At 44.0% G+C, this 20,736-nt stretch overlaps 1 protein-coding gene across 5 annotated transcripts in view; it reads left to right on the top strand.

Annotated features, from left to right (window-relative positions):
* Window positions 1-20,736, top strand: part of ABCA7 (ATP binding cassette subfamily A member 7) — a 2,687,121-nt gene that overhangs the window by 953,166 nt on the left and 1,713,219 nt on the right. For all 5 annotated transcript variants that reach the window (XR_011303245.1, XM_069647414.1, XM_069647430.1 and 2 more), the window contains 3 exons: window positions 18,504-18,674; window positions 18,780-18,997; window positions 19,507-19,683. Coding sequence is in view for 4 of the 5 variants with exons in the window: in XM_069647414.1 (XP_069503515.1) it covers window positions 18,504-18,674; window positions 18,780-18,997; window positions 19,507-19,683 (566 nt within the window). In the remaining variant the exon portion in view is untranslated. The remainder of the gene's footprint in view (window positions 1-18,503; window positions 18,675-18,779; window positions 18,998-19,506; window positions 19,684-20,736) is intronic.

A 20,736-nucleotide genomic window follows, 5' to 3' on the forward strand; every position in this document is an offset into this window, starting at 1 on the left:
GGCTTTAAAGTGACTTATTACATTAATGACAGGAAGATTGTTATTCATGCTACACTTGATACTCCAATCATGACGGAAGGTACTAAGACTAGCCTTTGCCTTAATGGAAGCCTTACGAAGATGCTCATCATGCCAGAATATCCGATTTAGGGCGTTGTTCACCGATAACTGCCCGATATCCACAAGTGTTCTTTTGGCTGGTATAAACTTCAGCTTCACAAACGCTGGCGAATGATCACTCTCACTCCAATTCCCTATACACATATCTAAAATTACATTGTTGGGATTGGAGATAAATACATAGTCCATTAATCTGCTGGTTATCTTCCCCATCTTTGTGTAGCCTGGGGGGGATGTCTCAGGTAAAGCTACCCTTTCAAAATTATACGAGTGTAAAGGGCTAGCCCAACTTACTCCACGTCTAAAGCTTTTTGTCAATCTAGCCGGCTGGCCTTCAATTGTGAGATCCAGTAGGTTACGTGTGACATTTTTGGAATTCTGGCATTAAAATCTCTACAAATCAAAATCGGGTAGTTCTTGCCAAGCTTAGTAAGTATCATTTTGACAGACTTCAGTATCCGGGCATGAGACTTATAGGTTGGGTCGTACATGTTCATTACATACACATTTTTATTAACAGTGCTATGGAACTATACATAAAGCGATATTTTGTCAACTAGTATATCCTCATGTTCTGACAAATCCCACTCAATTCCCATCTCCTTCCTGACTCCCAAAACCAGGCCTCAATTTAGTCGACCCCCGCAGGCCCTGAGAGGCCAGGAAGGAAAGAGTATTCCAGCCATCTATGACTAGTGTAGAGGTAAACCAGTCTCTTGTAGCGCAATTATGGCAAATTTGTCTGTGTGACAAAAGACCTCCATGTTCACATAAGTGAGCGTTGCCCCAAGTGTTCCAGCTGAGTAAATAGGAGCAGCATGATGATTCTGCATTAGGAACTAGGCCTACCATGTTGGTCCACTAGATTAGCCAGCCATGCCCAGTACCCCTCATCACTGAGGTCTTTGGTTATCATGTTGGTACGAGGGCGATTGTCATTAATTAGAGATTTTCTGCCCCATTCTTTAATTGTCTGGCTCTTTATTTCCTTATCGTTACCAGGGACCATCCACACATTTATTAGCATAGGCTTCCACTGCCGTACAATCATAGCCCAGTTTAAGCAATGCTTGGCAATGCTCTAAGACGTATGATAGTGTTCCCTCAGCATGGAAGAAGACATTAGAGGTTGTAGGTTCATCCCTACAGGTAGAGTCACATATGTCTACGATAAGAATGTTGTTGGTATGGACTTGGACTTAGATTATTATTTGATGAAAAATTACCCAAGTCAGTCTGCACAGCAGCATTAGACATTGTTACCACTTCTGCCACTGGCACACTCCATTTGTGGTCGATGAATTTGGAACAGCTCCCCTAGATTGAATGTAGTTTCTCCTTGAGCTTTGTTTTTGCAAGCTCTAGCCTTTTTATTACGATTTTCGGCACCATTTTGCTTGATGTCATGCTGGCCCTTAGGGGTTCCACGTAGGTTAGAGCTTGAGTTGGAGCCGGCGTTTCATGGTTGATTGTTTTTCCATCCCAAAGAGTTTTTAGACATGCACTTTTCAGGTATCACATAAGGACTAGCCATCATATCTGCAGTATTGTGTTTCACAATTTATTTGCTTGTACATACAGACTCTGCAGCCGCAGTAACAACTCTCTTTTTCTTAGTTGTAGTCAGGTCGTACATAATTGCTTTTTTCAGCGGGGGCTTTTGTTCGGGAGATACCACGCAGTGGTATTCATCTTCGAGTTGTCAGCTACTCTCTGACCACGCTCAGGTAGCTCCTTTTCTTTATTCACATCATTGAGCTGACTGTTTCACAAGCTCCAATAGTAAAGTGGAGAAGCTGTCTTGAGCTTTGGCCAGTACAGAGACTGCCTTGGATATACTTTTATTGCAAGCCATTGAGTGAAATAATGAGGCCTGAATTTTCATCAAGCTCATCGTCATAATGAGACGGTCCAATATATTTTCCAAGATATTGAACATGAGGGCTGAGGATTCACTTGCAGCACTTTCAGTGGTCTGATTCAACTCCTCTAGGTGGCTATCCACATGGCTTGCGGTTCCCTGGGATGCATTGATGGTGGCTAAAACAGTTTGTGTGAGTGCCGCCTGATCATGCTGATCCATAGGTAAACCCTATGCAGCTGAGGGTTAATGGTGGTAAGAAAAGAGTTCTGAATGGAGTGAATGATAACCTCATCAGCCCTCTCAGTCATCGCAAGCTGGTGCATCTTTAGGGGGTGTCGAGCTCTGAGCACTTATCAAATTCCATCTCTGTTGGCTTCAACTATGTCATATCCCACATATCCACAACTGGGCTTATGGGCAAGCACTAGGATACAGCGGGCCGTGCATTGGTGCGCTAGCCAAGATTGAAGATGAGACACTGGTACCGAGGACCGCATCTTGTCCCAGGCTAGGAGTAATTAGTGCCTTCACAACATGCTCAATAGTCTTAGTGCCTAGGCATGGCAAGACTATCAGCATCTCGTTTAATAATTAATTCCCAAATTCCCCTCACATATAGCCGGGCGTGGTATGTGTCTGAGCCACGGATGTCAGTTGGCCCTGTTATCCATTTTCAGTTTTTGGAAAATAATCAGTCATTTTAGCGATGCTTTTAAGTTAAGGCCTGGCATTGGCATTAGAGTTTGACTTGGAGTCGGTGTTTGTTGGTGTGTTCAAAGCGACAATGGGCTGAGGTCATCCTTTCAAGGAGCGAGGGGTGTTTTAATGATGAATTATGAATTGGAGTTAATATGATGTAAAGAATTGTTAATGTTCTTTGATTATATCTGTTTTTATGATGCTGAATGATGTTTTGGAGATTATGATGTAAATAATTGTTATAGCAGTAAGGAAGGCATGGTATCGGTGAAGACAGACACAAGGGATCACAGTTCAAGGGTGTTTATTGAACTTCAATGGGTTGGTAAAACGCCTATCTAAGGATTGGAGCAAGCTACGACCATCAAATAATAATAATGCAGTCCTAGTGGAGTCTGTCAAAATAAAAAGGCCTATACTAATAAACCTATTTTCAATCCTTATTTCCAAATACAAAATGGTGTGAGATAACAATGTATGCAAACGAAAAGAGTTTATGAAATGATATGTCAGGCTAGTTGAGCAGTTAGCTTCCCTTCCCAACTTTTTCAGTACAGGGCGTAGCGGCATGTGTGGGATTCGCACACACTGTAGCTTCTTGGGCATGAGGTAACTGTTCAACACATAGGCATCAGGGCCTTCCACCAAAGTATCTCTCGCAAAAACAGTCTCTTGATGCAGAGGGCCTGATGCAGCATACAAAACACAAACGCTCCTTTGTCAAGGTTTCACTTTCACAACTGTTCAAGACTGGTCTCCCTCCTTCAGGCTCGGAACACGGGTTCCCCCTCCTCCAGGCTTAGATCCCTTTTTCCACAATATTTACAACTTGATCTCCCTCGTTCGGGCTCGGACTATGGATCTCCCTCGTCTGGGCTCAGATACCCTTTTGATACCAGAATTAAAGACTTTTGAATGTGCAATGGGCTTTGCTTAATCCGATGCAGGACCACTTCGATTCACTTTACATAATGTACACTTCAAATGTATCTTCTGCTTTAGTTTCCTTTCGTCAAGATACCGTACAGAGACCTTCGATTGAGCACATTCAAAGTGCCGGACCACTCTGTCAATGGTATTGTATCTTTTCTTCTAATGTTCAAATATTCACCAGCAATTTAGCTTCACTTGTGTCTTTCATCACACGCGGTTAACAATGTTCCTACCAGCGCCCACTTTGCAAAGTTGCCGCTTGAAACCTTGACTTCAACACAGACTGGTCTCTCCAATTCACTGGCTGTGTTGTTCTTTCACTTTGTTCTTGGAGCCCAGGACAATACCATGGTGTCTGCTGCTCCTCCCCACCTTGGTCATTTACGCAGGAGGACCCTCGATATCTCTGACACACAATGCAGGATTCTTTAGCCTTGTTTCCTGGTCTTACGTTTTCTGCCTTGAAGGTTTCTTGAATTTAATGGCTTCCTGTCAATGGGGTCAAGGGTGTTGTCCCTCTCACAAACCTCTCGTGCCTGTCTGTCTTTCTCCGCTCATTCAACTGCCAACTCGAAAGTGCTGTACCTTTTTGTTTTTTTTGCCTCGCTCAGAGTGTGCTCTTGTGCGCTGCCTTTTATCCGTAGGAGGAAGTGTAATGGAAGTCGGGTGTGAGTGATTGTATATAATTGCCTGACCTCGCCTGACCAAAGTATTGGGACATGTTATGTACACGGCTCAGGTGTGAGTCCGTTTTCTCCCAGAGCGGGCTGTCTGTGAAAAAGAGTTTGTGCAGGAAAAGTTGGGTGTGGGGGGTTAAGTTTCTAAATACCCCATCGGATAGGATGGGATAAAGGTGTTACAGGGAAGAGAGGAATACAGTGTCTCACCCCCACTCCCTGAAGACCCCTCAGCCAGGTGATCCTCGCGCACTTGTCCACCCCCAGGGTCTGGAACCAAAGGCGATGGCCGTGCCCTGGCCACCCGAGAGAGAGCTCCACGGGGACTCGCGTGTGAGACACCTTTGGGTTTCTCACATGTCTCTATTTTTTTATTCTGTGTGTAATATTTGATATCTAGATGATATTTTTTTATTTTTTGTGTAGATTTTGTGAAAAGTTTTAACCTTCGAATCCGTAACACAATAAATACATTATATATAATGTATATGTGACCTCATTTGAACATTTTACCTCAGTATGCGTGTTCCTTTATTTTTACAGCTTTCTGTATTAATCCTACAGACACGTCCGTTGTCGATACTTATTTTTTTCTCCCAGGTGATTTGCAATATTTGGAATAGTGTCACAAATGTTATTAAATAAATTGACCATTATTGACACATTATATCCAAATAGTTGAGAAAAAAGTACCTTTAAAAAGAATCAGAATCTTTCCATCATATTTAAAATGTTTGTAATACACATCATTGGCACATTATTACTGTCTAAAACATGAAATACAACCGGCAATACTTAGTAGTGAAAAACACTATTAAATTGTACATGCAAACTAGTGGGTATAAAAAGTGAGTTTGTTTGTGTTATGTGATGAGAGGTTCAAATACCTTCATATATGATGACCATCCAGCGATGTTAGTTCTCTTGCATTATTGTCTTTATTGGGTGGTTTAGAAAGTGAAATGGCACCAGTGATGTGTACTGCAAACATTTTTTATATATGAAGGAAAGATTGATTCTATTTAAAGGTACGTTTATACCAAGTACCTAAGAGAGGAAGTTCTTACCAAAACCTTTCAGCAGGATTTTAAGTTGTTCCCAGTGCCATCCAGAGTGAGCACTGTTAACAAAACATAGCTGGATGTGGGCAGAGTATTTTAAGGCTTCAAACCAGAAGATGGAGTTTTCAATTCAGTCAGGAAATTCCAGAAGTGAAGGGGCACCGTGATTAGCATTGATACTTTATTTATTGACTTCAACTAGGCTCCTGACTTTACAAAAAAACTCAAAGCAGCTACCTAGCAAATTGTATTCACCCGAACTATTTAAATAACTGGCTATAGTTTGCAATTAAACTTAGGAAATTGCTCTTCTATAATGTTTGCTCACTCCAATGGTGCTATTCTTAATTTTGGCAGCGACATGGGTGATTTAACCTTTGATTCAGTTGCTCCCATTTGTCATGCTAATTCAACTGCAATCAGTCTCTTCGGTGCTGATGTCTGGGGTGGGTTTCTCTCCTGCTTCCCTGAGTCTAATTAAAGAAAATTAAATATTATGCAGCTCCTTCGGTCTGGCTAAATGTTCCTTGTCCTACTTTCTAGATTTGCAAGCTATTTGTACTATATAAGTGATCTAATTAGTCTTAAACCCCTACTATTCTGGATTAGGCTCTGGTCAAACACAAAGCCACATTTGACACATTCCTTTATTAAGGAATTTTTAGCTTCTGATGTTTGTACTAAAAGTCCTTCATTGAACTGTCTGAAAGAGGGATTCAACTCCCTGGGGATTCCCACACCGTTTGTATCCTCTCCTAATGTATCTAAAATAAACATCAAATTAATGCATTCCTGATTTATGAACCGAGAAGGAATTTGCGCAATAGTGTTGACATATGAAAATCTTAAGTTACACACTTGAAAAGTTAATTATGTGCACTGGTTCATGAGTCTGCCTAAGTGTGGTTTGTTCGTTAGAAGCGCTAGTTACCTACTGATAACTGTGCTAAGCAGAAATATTTACACAAATGGTCACAAATTAAGCGCTTTCTATATCTGTGATGCTAGGTCCCTGGGTGATCATTCACCTTTTATGTTTTTCTGAAGTCTCTTATACGGAAAATGCACTTAATTCCATTGCTAAGAAAGATCAGTTGCAAAACAATCATTGATACAAAAAATGCTTGTGCTCTGTGCCTAGTAAAACAAGTGGCTTATAATTATAGTTGTATTGCTATAGTTATCCCTGGGTAACATTTTGTATACTATTTTGTATTGTATTTATTACTCTTTTATGTTGGTTTTTAACCTTCGAAATAAAGATAAGACCTGAAACCGAACAGCTTGATAGATTTGATGCCTGTGTGACAAGCATGATCCCATCAAGCACACTGTGTCCCTATGATTAGTTTCTAAAGTGAGATTTACACTCTACCTCTTTGTTCTCTTTTACAGTCTTATGGTATATACCAAGCTCAGAGCCTCCCTTTATTTATGTAGCTTGAGTGGGGCATATGAGGTGCCTTGCTTACCGTTGGTTTTAAATACTGTTATTAAAAAGATTGAAATGATCACAAACAATTTATGCCAGCAGCGGATGGGGCTGTCAAATTAATCTGTTATAATAATAATAATAATTTGGCACTTATATAGCGCTACAAACCCTCAGGTATCTGAGTGCTGCTTATTATTACCCATGATGTGTGGTGCTCATTTATTGACCTCGGAAGGATGAAAGGCTGAGTTTGGCCCTGCCGGGATTCGAACCTGCGTTAGCAGGCTCTGCATGGATGTCAAAGCAAGCGCTCTACTCGCTGTGCCACTTGACCGGCACATCTGTGTATAATCATGCTATCGATGGTTTGGAATTTCCAAGGTAGTTTTCTCATAGTGAAAATGGTTAGTCTTGACCATGATGCTATATAAAATGACTCCCTTTCATGTTGGCTCAATGCCCACTATTCTCAAAACTAGTGTCCTCTTCCAATAATTTTTACCATCATCAAGTTAAGTCTAGTGAGAGCTGCTGGGAATGAAAATACTCTAAATATGTGTTTATCTGTCATGGAGAGGGTTGTGGTCAGTCACCTTTGGGAACAACAAGACTTAGGTTGCATACATTTGACCCTTTTGATGTTTTCATTACAAGATCCAGTCTTATTGCTTAAAGATCTTCGTTTGCACCAGAACTGCCACTGGACAACCAGAACGCAGGTGCCACCACCATTCCCCTTGCTCCTCCTCTGTAGCCTAAACATTAAGTATCAACAGTAAGAAACAACTAAAGTTCTGACTGTGACCTCCACTCTACTCCACTCTACTCCCCTACAGAAAGGCGCCCCAGGGGCGCCGAAGCATGTCTTCATCCATTAAAATTGCACATGTCTTTACCATGTGGTCCCAGATATAGTGTTGGGAACACTGCTGCATCAGGATTCATACTTTGTTCAGCCACAGTGACTCCTGTCGATCCTTTCCACTATTTATTTGTGATTAACCCCAAGTTCAGTGAATATAGGTCCTAAGGTACTGCTGGTGCACTCTCTGAGGGGGTCAGAAATGGGAGAGGGACAACTATAAAGTTTTCTCACAAGTAGAAATGTTATTACACAATAGGGAGGGGTGAAACAAACGCCTATCTGTCCTTAACCTAACACAGGTTTCCCTACCTATTAAACTAAGGCTAAAGGAAAATTACCTTAAGTCCAAAAATGTCTGTCCTTCAAACTCATACATACCCCAAAATCATGCAGGGATAATCTGGCTGTTCAAACTCATAAAATAACATTCAGATTCTGTAACGCTCACCTGATTCCCACGGAGGCGCGGGTCTTGGCAGGAAGGTGTCCGTAACACGAAACGTGATGTGCAGGATTCGGTTGGCTTCTGGGGTCGAACCTCTCCGCACTGTGTGTCGAACTCGAAGGGTGAGGTTTCTGCAGGTGAAATAATATGGGGATTAAAGGTCTGGGTGGTCGAATGTCCCTATCTCTCTCCTCCCAGCTTGTCTGTTGAACCCCCCTCCCAGGTCAACTTGCTCACCTTAGATAGGTGAATGCTGGGCTCTCCATCTGCGTCTAGTGCAGGGTGCCGTTGCCAATTCCTTCACTGGTGAAACGTTAGCCTCTTGACTTCAGAGGATGATTACCGTCGTTGTCTGCACGACCGGTAAGTTTCTGGACACCTTTAGTCTGTAAGTATGGCAAGCGCTCTTACTGTCTCTTTCTTTGTCTTTGCAGGCGACGATGCAGAAAGAAGAAATCCGGAAATCGCCACGTGCCGGTGAGTGTAACACTGCTGCTGTCTATGCAGGTGAAGATGCAGCGTGAAGAATCCGAAATGCACAGCGTACTGGTAAGTAGAATAATGCTGTTTATCTTGGTGCAGATGCAGCGTGAAGAATCCGGAATGCACGGCGTGCCGGTAAGTAAAATAATGCTGTTTGTCTTTGTGCAGATGCAGGGTGAAGAATCCGGAATGCACGGCGTGCCGGTAAGTAAAAATAATGCTGTTTGTCTTTGCAGGCGAAGGTGCAGCGTGAGACACGGCCGCTGCCGAGGGATCAGGTAAGCAAACACTGCGTGTGAAAGTTTGTTCTGCTAACCTGTTGTTTCTGATCTTTTGCAGGTGCTGATGTTGCTCGGGTACCGGAATGGTGAGTATAATTCTTGCAGGTTCAGGATCCGAAGAAGAAAAGCTGGAGCGGACTCGGTGAGCGTTCTGCTGCAGATGCAGAATAACGCGAAGCACGTTTCCTCAATCGGGTGTGGTTTAAATAGCCTTGGAGTGATGAGGCGTCTCCTTCCACGGCCCCGCCTAGGCAAGAAAAGAGTTCCTGCTTCCAGAAGAGTTCCAGTGGAGTGGGGCTGCCCCACCCAGGTAAGAAAAGTAGTCCCAGTTCACCGAGGACTTTTAAGAGTCTGGCAAGTCAGCAGCATGGTCTGCCGCAGGTAAGTCCACCCAAGCATCTTCACACCTATGATGAGCCCGGCGCTTCCAGTGCCGGGACCAAGGCTTCTGATGAGCCTGGTGCCACCGGCGCCAGGACAAGGTCCAAAAGGTCCCTGTGGGGACCGGCTGGTGCCTAGGATCAGGGTTAGGGGCCTGCTTCCAAGGACGTTGGACTGATCCTGACTCCTTGGAAGCAGTGATCATGACAGATTCACACAGAGAAATTAATAACATACATTCTTGTAACCAGGGTTGAAAACCCTTCCCCTGGATCAATTCAGGAGGGTTCAAACCAAAGTTCAAAATCAAGAATGTTTTTTCAATAGCCAAGTTGCACTTGAAATATCACAAAGTTCTGTTCCGTCCATATGACCTTCACTTGGCAATAGCATTGTCTTATTTTCAAGTAACACTTCTCACTCTTCAACTGCTGTTTGACGGACCAAAAGTCTTATTTTCATATATCAAGTCCATATGCAATGTAATTATTCTGTTCTCTGAAGACCAATCATCTTTCATTAAATCACATTTCGTCTTCATAAGCAACACAATTTTGTCAGGATGATTGCACAATAGTTCATTAGTAGACATAAATGGATATACCACTGTATTTCCACCACAACCTCCTACCAGATTATAGTACTTCAATTTCTTCTTCCTGGTCTACTTGCCTGCCAGGACTACCCACTAAATGTCTCTTCCCTGGTATACTCGCCTGCCAGGACAAAAACTCCTACTGCTACCAGTACTTTGTGTTGAGGATTGCGTCACATTTTAAATCAACAACTGCTTTATGAATGATTCTTTTGACTTTCAACAACCACAAGAGGGTTATAATTTCTTCTATAAGAATACAGTACACATTGACAATGTCACTCACACTGATCTGTTTGCCCTAGGCAATGCCGATTAGATTTCCCTCCCCCTTAATGATTTTTAAAAGGAGGGCCTCTATTCTGCTGTCTTTGTATTTCTTTAGTTCTTTGCCTTAGCCAATGCTTGTTACAGTCTCCTTTTATAAATGACCTTTCTTTCTGTGAATCACATTCACTTTGTTTAAATATTGTTCCCTTTGGACTTTGGTAAAGGTGGTTTTAATATTCTGTTTCACTCTGATGAAATATGGTCCCCTTTTGGGTTTGACAATGATGGTTACAATATTTCTTTTCACTCTGTCTCTTAGATGAGAGTTGTGCCGAAATTGCTGTAATTCATTAGTTCGGTATTCAAAACTTTCCTTCTGAGCCAGCGGTCTGTTGCGGTGCGCCACAGGGTCTCTTAACCAAGGCCAACTCACTGGTCTTTCTGCACGTCTCAGCTGCTCCTGTTTGTTCTTTTGTCGAGGAAACGGGTGTCTGACAGCTCTGATAACATTTCCGTTGCTATTGCCTCCTGTAGTTGGAGCTGCCTCTGCACTGCTCGCACTGTGGTGAACGCCACACATCTGAGCATCACGCAGGACCAGGAGAGCTTCTCTCTCCATCGCGACAGCTAGTTTCCGTACCGCTTCCCGCTGCATGCTTTTTGCATCCCACATTGCTCCTGACCTCTTCCACGACTTCGACACGGTGTCCCGCTTCCAAAACAGCGGTGACTCTGTCTCCTACTGCTGCCTCATGCTTCTGCTGCTTCCACAACATCTCTCTCTTAATGGCCCACACCTTAAGGGCCTTTAAATATTTAAATGTTCCACTCAGGTGTGGGTCATTACAACCACTAGACTGCATACTACAATTCTGTAACTCTAAGCTCCTCTTCCTCGTCTTAGTACTCAGAGTATTATGGGACTTGAATCCATAATGTTCATATTGTCTTTTTGTCCTTAAGTTTCCAACTTTACAATATCATTAGGGAAGTTATTTAAAATATTTACCCATTCTACCTATTCTGAACCACCCCTTATTTGATCCTCACATATAATACCGCCCGCAGGCTGCCTTTCTCTGGCCACATGAGAAGGGTTCCAGACCAGGGTTTCTTGGATGATCATCTCGGATTCATCACAACTTTGTGATAAACAAGTTATCCTATGACTGTTGTTGACAGTTGACCTTGCAGTTAAACCTATATCCCATCCAACACTTGACACATTTTTAAAACTAAGAAATTCACTGTCACCTGCATCAACACTTTTCATTTACGAGTGTGAGGTCAAACCTGGTGCTCACTGAGGTACACAAGCACTTCACAATTCTTGCAGCGAAGTCCCAACGAGCTTCCAGAGCATTTTATAGCCAAATGCTTGACAGTTTTTCGTGGGGTGCCTGAGTAGTTTCAAACAAGAGTCTAATCCTCTCCCCCACCCCCCGTTTGACCGTGACTGCTCAACCACTGCTATTAACAGGTGCCAAGAGAAGCCAAATGAATCATTGTACAGCCTAGATCAATGGCTAATTTGCACCCTACAATGGAGCTAAGTAAGCGTCTGATAATTCCTAATTCTAAGTGCTTTGAATCTGGATAAAGTCTGCACCAAGAGAGTTAGAAAAATGTCCTGATGCCATTGAAGCACACCTGTGCATGAAGTCCATACATATGTATTCACATCATTGACTGAGTAAAGGCAACTAACATCAAACAAGACCATACAGTTATCAACTGACATTCTCCATCTTCGAAGCTGCAGGGTGCAGGCACCCCTGCCCCTCTCCCCTTGCCATCGGTAGACTCAACAATGCTCCACTCAACACCTGGATGCAAGTTGAACCCTGGGGGCTTACACCATGTAATCTTGCGTTCACGCATGAATTTTCCCAAAAATTGCAAACATGATTTCCACTTTTGTCTCGAGCAGCGGAAAGCCACTGCATGCAATAACTGCCTTATTTCACCACTTGCCGGCTCTCTTGCTGCTATTACAACGCAGGATGGTGTTGCTTGGCCATTCCATGATGGCCGCCCCGCGTGCACCAGAGTGCCTGGGCCATTGTCTTGTTGCTGATAGGCTGGGGCTAGGAACTAATTGGCCTATGGGAGAGCTGGCAGGCTTGTCTGGCTCTCCTCTCAAGGCCCGTTCCTGGCCCTGGTCTGCCCCATCTGCTCCAGGACACTCCCTGCTGCCCCCTCCTGGTCCCCTGTGGTGGTTGTGTCCCCCCCCTTCCTGGTCCCACATGATGGTCGTGTGTTCCTCTCACCACTTCTGGTTCCCCGTGATGGTTGTGTGTGTCCCCCCACCCCCCTCTGGTCCCCTGTCATTGTTGCGTGTCCCCCCCACCCCTCTTCTAGTCCCCCGTGATGGTTGTGTGTCCCCCCACACCCCCTATGGTCCCCCGTGATGGTCAAGTGTCCCGCCATCCCTCTTCTGGTCCCCTGTGATTGTGTGTCCCCCCCTCCCCTTCTGTTTCCCCCGTGATGGCCGTGTGTTGTCCCCCGTGATGGTCGTGTGTCCCCCCACAACCCCCTCTTCTGGTCCCCCGTGATGGATGTGTGTCCGTCACTCCTCCTCTAGTCCCCCGTGATGGTTGTGTGTCCGGCACCCCGCTCTGGTCCCCTGTGATGCTCGTGTGTCCCCCCCACCCTCCTCTGGTCCCCTGTGAGGGTTGTGTGTCCCCCCACCCCCCTCTGGTCCCCTGTGAGGGTTGTGTGTCCCCCCACCCCCCTCTGGTCCCCTGAGAGGGTTGTGTGTCCCCCCACACCCCCTCTGGTCCCCTGTGATGGTCGTGTGTCCCCCCACCCCACCTCCTGGTCCCCCGTGATGGTTGTGTGTCCCCCCTACCCCCCTCTGCTCCCCGTGATGGTTGTCCCCCCTCCCCCCTTCTGGTTCCCCCTTGATGGTCGTGTCCCCCCCACCCCTCTTCTGGTCCCCAGTGATTGTCGTGTGTCCCCCACACCCACCTTCTGGTCCCCGTTTTTGTCTCTCAGGCAGGAGCTGTCTTGATAATTTATGTTCACCGCCACTGTCTTGTGGCCAATACCGGGATTTCTGACATTTTATTGACTCATGGACTTGTGGTACTTCACCCTCTTTCAACTTTCATGCTGGACTTCCACTTCAGCTCGTACTCTTGGTGGCCCTGTATCATGCTGTGAACTTCCTCATCTTGAATCCTGGTTTGCATTTGATTGTTCTCCTGCAACCTTATGTTATTTCTGATTCCTGCAACTGCATTCACCCACCCCTCTTGTCTCCCGTAATGTCTGTGTTCCTCCCTACCTACCCCCTTGGTCCCCTGTGTTTTCCGTGTGCCTCCTGTCCACTGTTGGCTTTAGATGTCTGCCGACTCGAATTTCCCTCTTCTTGCTGTCCCACCCTCTCCCCTCATTGTATCCTTGTTAGGCAGAAACCTGTGAAGTTCCCTTAGGGACCACTGCAAAAGATTTAAGACTACAGGTGTTGGCAGTAAACCCACTTGGTAGCAGTCGGTACCACCCAGATTTACCTGGTAGCTGTGGCTGAGCAGTCAGACTTCCCTCAAGAAGAGTTAGGCAGTATGCAAAGTATACACAATAGGCACTCAGATACAATAATACAAGCAAACACTGACCAGAGCTTTGGTATCAAAGTATATAATTATTTATTTAAAAACACACTGTTTGAAACACTCCAGCACTCTTATTGTAAAATATTCTAAACACAGTTACTATTGTAATATATACACCCCTTTTTCCTTATCAGATAAGTCACTGTAAAACACCACTTATTTTCATACAGAGGTGAGCGCTTAACTAGATGGCACGCCAATAAGTTTGTGAGAAAGGGAGGGAAAAAGACAGAATATGGAAAGGTACACCACTCTAAGATTCAGGAACACTGTTAGCAAGGCAGAAGAGCAAAAGTCACTGGTGAGCCAAAGTCCAAAGGCTGGGTCCACTCTTGGAGAGAGCAGAGCACAAATGCGCCCAAGATCACACAGTTACACTAAGCTTAGAAAGTCTTGCAGAGGGTTCAAAAAGAGTTTAGAGAGGCTTAGGAAAGTTTAGCCAGGGTGTCCCAGGCTAACCCAGGTTCGAAAGCCGGGGGCTAAATCTACCCCGTACAGTCGGTAGCAAGGGAAGCCAGGCGGGACACGGTACCTTAAGTGGGAAGGATCCTCCAGCGGTGGCAGTTGTTCCTGGTAGTGGGTGCAAGTTGCGTCGTCGTCCAGGGGAAGCGAAGATCTCGACTTGGAGGAAAGATGAAGGTCGTTTCACTACCAGGGAAGAAACCAGCCGCAGAGTTTTCCGGTTAAAGGTGGTACCTTTGTTTCGCGGTCGTGGTAAAACGTGGTATCCCGGTTGCCGGGGTGCTTGGCACAGGCAAGGCGGCCACGAGGTAGGTCGGGAAGGCGAAAAGACGGTGAAACTGGTTATCCCCACCAGTCAAAGGAAGAAGACTCTCCGGCGGGAGATCTCCTCTGTCGTTGGGAAAAGTGGTGAGGCGGTCCAGCAGGGCTCCACCGGTGGTGGTGTCGTGGCAGGTCGGCTCAGCTTCTCCCTCGTCGGATTCTTAGGTCCTGTGGCGACTTCTGAAGTTCCAGTCCCCAAAGCCCTGCTTTTATGCAGAAAAACCCCATTCACTCAGCCTAGCTGTCACTCAAACATGCTAAGTGGTGAGCCGGCCGGCTCACCACTTGGGCCAATCAGGATGGAGTGCGACTTGAGTTGCCTAGGCAACTCAGTCCAGGGTGCCTAAATTCCCCTCCACCCCTCCTAAGTACCCCAGACAGAGTGGCACCACTTTGGAGGGCTTCTGTGGAGAAGCCCGCCAAAAGGTGGAACAAAGGGCTCGACTTGGGTTGGAGTCACAGAAGAGAACACAAACGCCATTTTAGAATCAAGTTTTGGCAAAAAATACCAACCGGAGAATTAATATTAATTAAATAAACCGGCGGTATGTTCGAGGCTACCGTAAATAATTAAATAAAGATAGCAGCCTAAAACAATAGGAAATCCCATAGGAAAATATTCGCGGTTGAATATAAAAAGTAGTATCCACTGCCACCAGCCAAAACTCGATCAGGGGGGACGGAGACGTGCCCCCTCGACTAACAGACCCTGGGGCAATTGAATTGCCCCAGCCAGTACGTCCACAATATGATGGTTTGTACTGGTTCTGTCCAGAATTTAAGACTAGTAAAGTCAATGGTGACTTTACATGCCCTGGGAGACAGTAGTCAGTCCCAGGGTATGGAGTCTATACTGGGGGGTCACTGACACCCCTGTGTCACTGCACTGAGGGTGCTGTGTAACACACATCACAAAAACATATGAAGCCCTGTGGAGTAAAAGACCCCATAGCCCATTAAACACATCTAGATTCAAAGAAACACACTCAAATCATGCCCAAGAGTGAGGGTAAAAGAGTCTCACTCTTGGCAGGAGAAAGAAATAAACCCCAAAAATCCAGCAAAGCTGCTGGGGGACTCACTAGGTTAGGAAATTCAGCCTAAACAGAGAATTCTCCCAAACAATCCTTAGCACTTCAGATAGGTCATCTTATCTGTTTGTAAGCTGCTTGTTTGTTCTTTCCCCTCCCCCATTTGTTATCTCCTACCTCCCCCCTTCCAGCACTATCTGAAATGTTGTCAGGCCTAGTATGATAGTCACTTGTTTTGTTCTTCTCCTCTTCCTTACTCCATTCCCCCCCAAGCTCCCCCTCCTCCTGTTTAATTCCGGCACTACCTCAATTGTCGTCGGGCATAGTAATGTAGCTGCTTGTCTGTCTCATTCTCCTGCCCACCCCTCCCTATCACTGTCGATAGCTCTTACTCGTACACCTATGTGTCCTGACCTATTTGATAGCAGCCTGTCTGTCTCTCCCCCATCCCACCTCCCCCATTTGTTTTTCTTCTCCCTCTCCCCCTCCAGCACTATCTGAAGTGTTGTTAAGGCCTAGTACGATGGTCGCTTGTTTTGTTCTTCTCCTCTCCCTTACTCCAATCCCTCCTAGGTCCCCCCTCCTCTTGTTAAATTCCGTAACTACCTCAATTGTCGTCCGGCATAGTAATATAGACGCTTGTCTGACTTTTTCTCCGTCCCACCCCACCCATCCTCCCCTCCCCTCTCCTCCTCCTCACTGTCTATAGCACTTGCACTATCTGAAATGTCGTCAGGCTGATTATGATGGTTATTTTTCACATTCTGAATGTATCAAGGACTTGTAAGAATGTCACTGAATTTTCCCATGTTCCCTACCTGCCTTGACGCGCTTTGAAGCACATCGACTTATTATTTATATAGCGCCTATACACAATCAATTCCCAGTTTGAAAAAGTCTTTCCCAATTCCAAAACAATACATCTTATTCTTAGAAGTGAGAATATACTCCAAGAAAGTAATTGTATAACTTTCAAATGTGAGGATTTTGACATTCTTCATTTCTCAGTCTTTGTCAACGATGACTGACAAGAATATGTCAAGAATATCAGCTGCATGCATACATTTTGTTAACAATGCCTGGTTTCTTTGAAACTACCTCGGAATCGGGCTACTGTACAGTGTGAAGATTATATGTTTGTTCTAGCAAAGGTAGTTTAAGCGGTAAGAAAACCCCTTTGCAACAATTCAAGCTCCAAATTCTAAGAGTAGGCAGAAGTTTCCGAGACCCATTACTCAGGATGACCAAAGCCTTTATTGTAAGATGTGATGGGACACTCTTAAGATAAATGATCTACAAGGCAAAAGCAATGCAGTGGATATTCAATATTGTATCAGTGTTCTTGAACTAACTTTAGTGATATTCACTCTAAAAGGCATTTCAATGTATCTAGTGATTACCATTCAAGCAAAACACATCATCGGTAGGTCTCAATATGTTAGCTACCACTTCCACATCACACCTTACTCCAGCGTTGTGCTCTGAAGTGCCCTATACACTAGGGGCACTGTACAAAATACCAAATGCATAGCAAATGTAGGAGGAAGAGAACTGATTTGGAATCTGCACAGCCTGTGAATGTTGACCCAGAATAAATGAACCTTAGATGGAACATTAGTTTTGCAGCTTGCAATCTGTAATAGATGCATATGTGGCCCACAATACCTCCCAATTAAATAAAAGGTTTCAAATAGTACATTTACTATTCACCCATCAGGACAAAGGCTCCTGGTTTTACATTAATGAAGTCAACATTTCCATCTGCATTTATCCATATTTTATTTTTTATGTAAGCGTTTAGCTTGCCCATAGCAAACCTTTCTCCAAATTCAACAAATATTAGTCTTATTTAATGAAAGACATAAATTGAGATATCACAAATCATCATCATAATCCGCAAATTCCATTAATAAATCAAAACCTTTACAATGCATACTAATTGCTCTAAGAACATTATCACTGCTAAAGAGAGACTAAGATATTGTCCACTAAACATTTATGTTTTGCTCTGTAAAGCACTACATCTCAACTAGTATTCTTCCACATATATTGAAATGAAAATTGAGTGCTGGGGTACCTGTAATCTGAATTTCACAGAACTGGATTCTTGCACATCCAGCCAAGATCCATTGTCACCTCAAAAAGCAACTACTGCTGATCCGAGCAAAATTCTCTCTGACCATTTAAATAACTTAAAAGAGAAATGGTTCCAGCTGCTGCTTTGCACAACCATTTACCTACAAGCATGATAAATAACCTAGAGAACAAAGCACAAGACATTTGTTTCTGCTTTTATCTGTTTACAAATAAATACTGAAAGGAAAAGGAGCGATGTTGGCTGCATTTATGAGTAAAAGTCTGTAAAAGAAAACAAGTAGCATTAATCATGGTGTACAGATATATGATACAACAAAATGATTGCCTGGAAATAATATTCATATGTGGGGCATTGTAAGTTTTGTATTATCATAGTTGTTCGGGACCCCTGGCAGTTAAGAAAACCTTTTTACAAATGGACCATTAGATGGCATTGAAATCGTTTCTCTAACACTGCTGTTCTTACAGGGGCACATGCCCATTAGGGATACAAACAGTTTCCATATAGGTTAGTCTATCTCTATTTTATTGTCTACAGTGAGTTTGAGGGTGTTCAGCACCACATTGAAGATTGTCTTATCTCAGCAGACTTTCATTGTCCTGTTTAAATCCAAAGTTAATGTATGCGTGGGCACTTCACAACTTGTGTTACCTTACCACAATGTTGAAGAGTGCTCCAGAGGGACTCTGTTAGCATGCACGTTGATGACCAAGTCTGTCTTCAATAAACTAGTCTTGCTCATTCTTAGCAGAAGTCCATAGAGATGTTTTTCTGCTCTACAAGCACATCTGTGTTTGTATGTACGCTGCACCCATTGCTGTGCTAATGTGCTTACCTCCGCCCTGATCTTGTCACTTCTCGACAGAGCTTGCTGAAGACACCAGCCATATCCCAACTGGTGGATCGACGTCTGACTAACACTTCCTGGAATGCAACAGCCTTGGTGGATTTCCTGTCTGGTGATGGGGAATTTACCTGGAAGGAAGCCTATACACGGGTGGACAGCCTTATTGCTTTGTTGTCCCGATTTATTGAGGTATTGGTTGATTCCTTTCGCTTTGCAGGGTGACATGGGAGATTTGACTTGACATCAAATCCTTTCTCTATCTTGGGTAACCTTTGTCCCCTCTCCACTTCTTAGTGTGTGTCCCTGAATAAGATTGAAGCTGTGTCATCCGAAGAAGAATTGGTCTCCCACGCACTGCAGCTGTTGGACCAGAAGCAGTTTTGGGCTGGTGTTGTGTTCTTAAATTTTGATAATACGACTGAGGAGACAAATGAGACAATTCCACGCCATGTACAGTTTAAAATCAGAATGGATATCGATGATGTCACCAGGACGAACAAGATCAAGGACAGGTGGGCGTTGGACATAAGGGTTACTTGTGCACAGAGTTGTGTGTGTGCTGCCAGGATGTATGTATTTGAGGGGGTGCAGACTAGGTTGGTGCTGTGTAGGCTGTCCATGTACAGCTCAGCTTGACCATCACTGCAACTAAATTGTGCCGAGCAATCTTCTGCTGTTCCAACTATTGCAACCGACATATGTCTCTGTCAGTGTTCCCAAGTTCAAAAATCAATGCATTCTTGACCCTGCTATTCAAGTATAGGGGCCATAATAACAGCTCTACGTATGCACTTCATTACTGACCTGGAGCTTTCCATAGTCGCCTAAAATACACACCAAACACAGCTCTGCCAGTGTAGCCCAATGCACCCCTGCAGCACCCTTTTAGTGCTTCAATAACACATTTTACTGCTAGCTCTCCTGGTACACCTCCGTTTTACTAGCGCTCCTCCTACCACCTAACTTCCTAGTTTATTTTAAATTTTATTTAATTTTTCCTGCCTTTCCTGGTCTTTTGCAGGTTCTGGGACCCTGGCCCGGCTGCTGATCCGTTCAATGACCTACGCTATGTCTGGGGTGGCTTTGTCTACCTCCAGGACCTTATTGAGAAGGCAGTCATTCAGGCATTGACACCAACTTGGACGAGGACTGGAGCCTATGTACAACAAATGCCTTACCCTTGCTACGTGGATGATATGTGAGTCATCTCCCAATGTGCCTGATTGGTCTGTAGTGTCTTTGCTGTGTGCCATGTCATGGCAGTAATTTGTACTTAACACACTGCCTAAACACAGACCTGCATCTTTGTTGACTCATTGTTGCCCCACTAGCAACTACAGTTGGTTTTCGGCCTGCCCTACATTAATCAATGTTAAAAAGGGATCTGATGGTTGCAGTGTATAGGAGCTTGCATTAATCTAGACATTTGTTTGCACGGTTATTGATGAGTATATTGATAAGGCGACTTTCCTGCAAAAGACGCAAGCCTTTGATGCCCATTCCTTTCTATTCAATTGTGCTGTACATGTTTGTAGTTCTGATTGTTTTGATACTGAGGTTTATTCTGCACACAAAGTATGTTTTGCTGTGTTTACTGATGTTCATACATTTTCTACAGTTTTGGTTTGAAATGGAAAGTCAGACAACAATCTCTCTTTATAGTTCTTGTTAAGATGGATACCCAGAATCTATCCTGAGGGAGAATTCCGAAAAGCTGCCCTGTTATGGTGAAGAGGATTTAGACAATTAAGTCTAGCCAAACGCTATCAAGGAAGCAAGCTGAGAAGCAAGGCTTAGACTTCAGGAATAGTGGGGAGGTGGATTGGTACAATGAGCCACACTCACGATAAAGCCAGTTATACAGAAGAGTATAAAAATTCACTATTTTATTAGGTGTGTATACATTATACGCAATAAAACCAATGGGTAAATATTACTACTAAACTAATATGTACAAATATACAAACACCACGGTGGCTCTCACTAGAGAACCCAAAACTTTACTTTTTAAAATCAGTAAGGGCACTTCAATTGAGACTATAAGCAGATAGACTATGTATAGGAAAGCAAGATAAACGTTCAAGAACATTTGTAAATTATAGTAGGTGAAGAAACCGTATACTTCTCCATTACAGTGTTTTATGAAAATAAGGCACCCATCCCTTTAAAAGTCCTAAAGTCCTTCCCTGCGACTAGTGTCCTTAAGAGTCGATAGTGCCAAGAAGAAAGTGTTTACGGAGTCAAAAGTCTT

Source organism: Ambystoma mexicanum, chromosome 1p (assembly GCF_040938575.1).
Source record: "Ambystoma mexicanum isolate Mex_15411 chromosome 1p, UKY_AmexF1_1, whole genome shotgun sequence".
NCBI classification, from domain to species: domain Eukaryota; kingdom Metazoa; phylum Chordata; class Amphibia; order Caudata; family Ambystomatidae; genus Ambystoma; species Ambystoma mexicanum.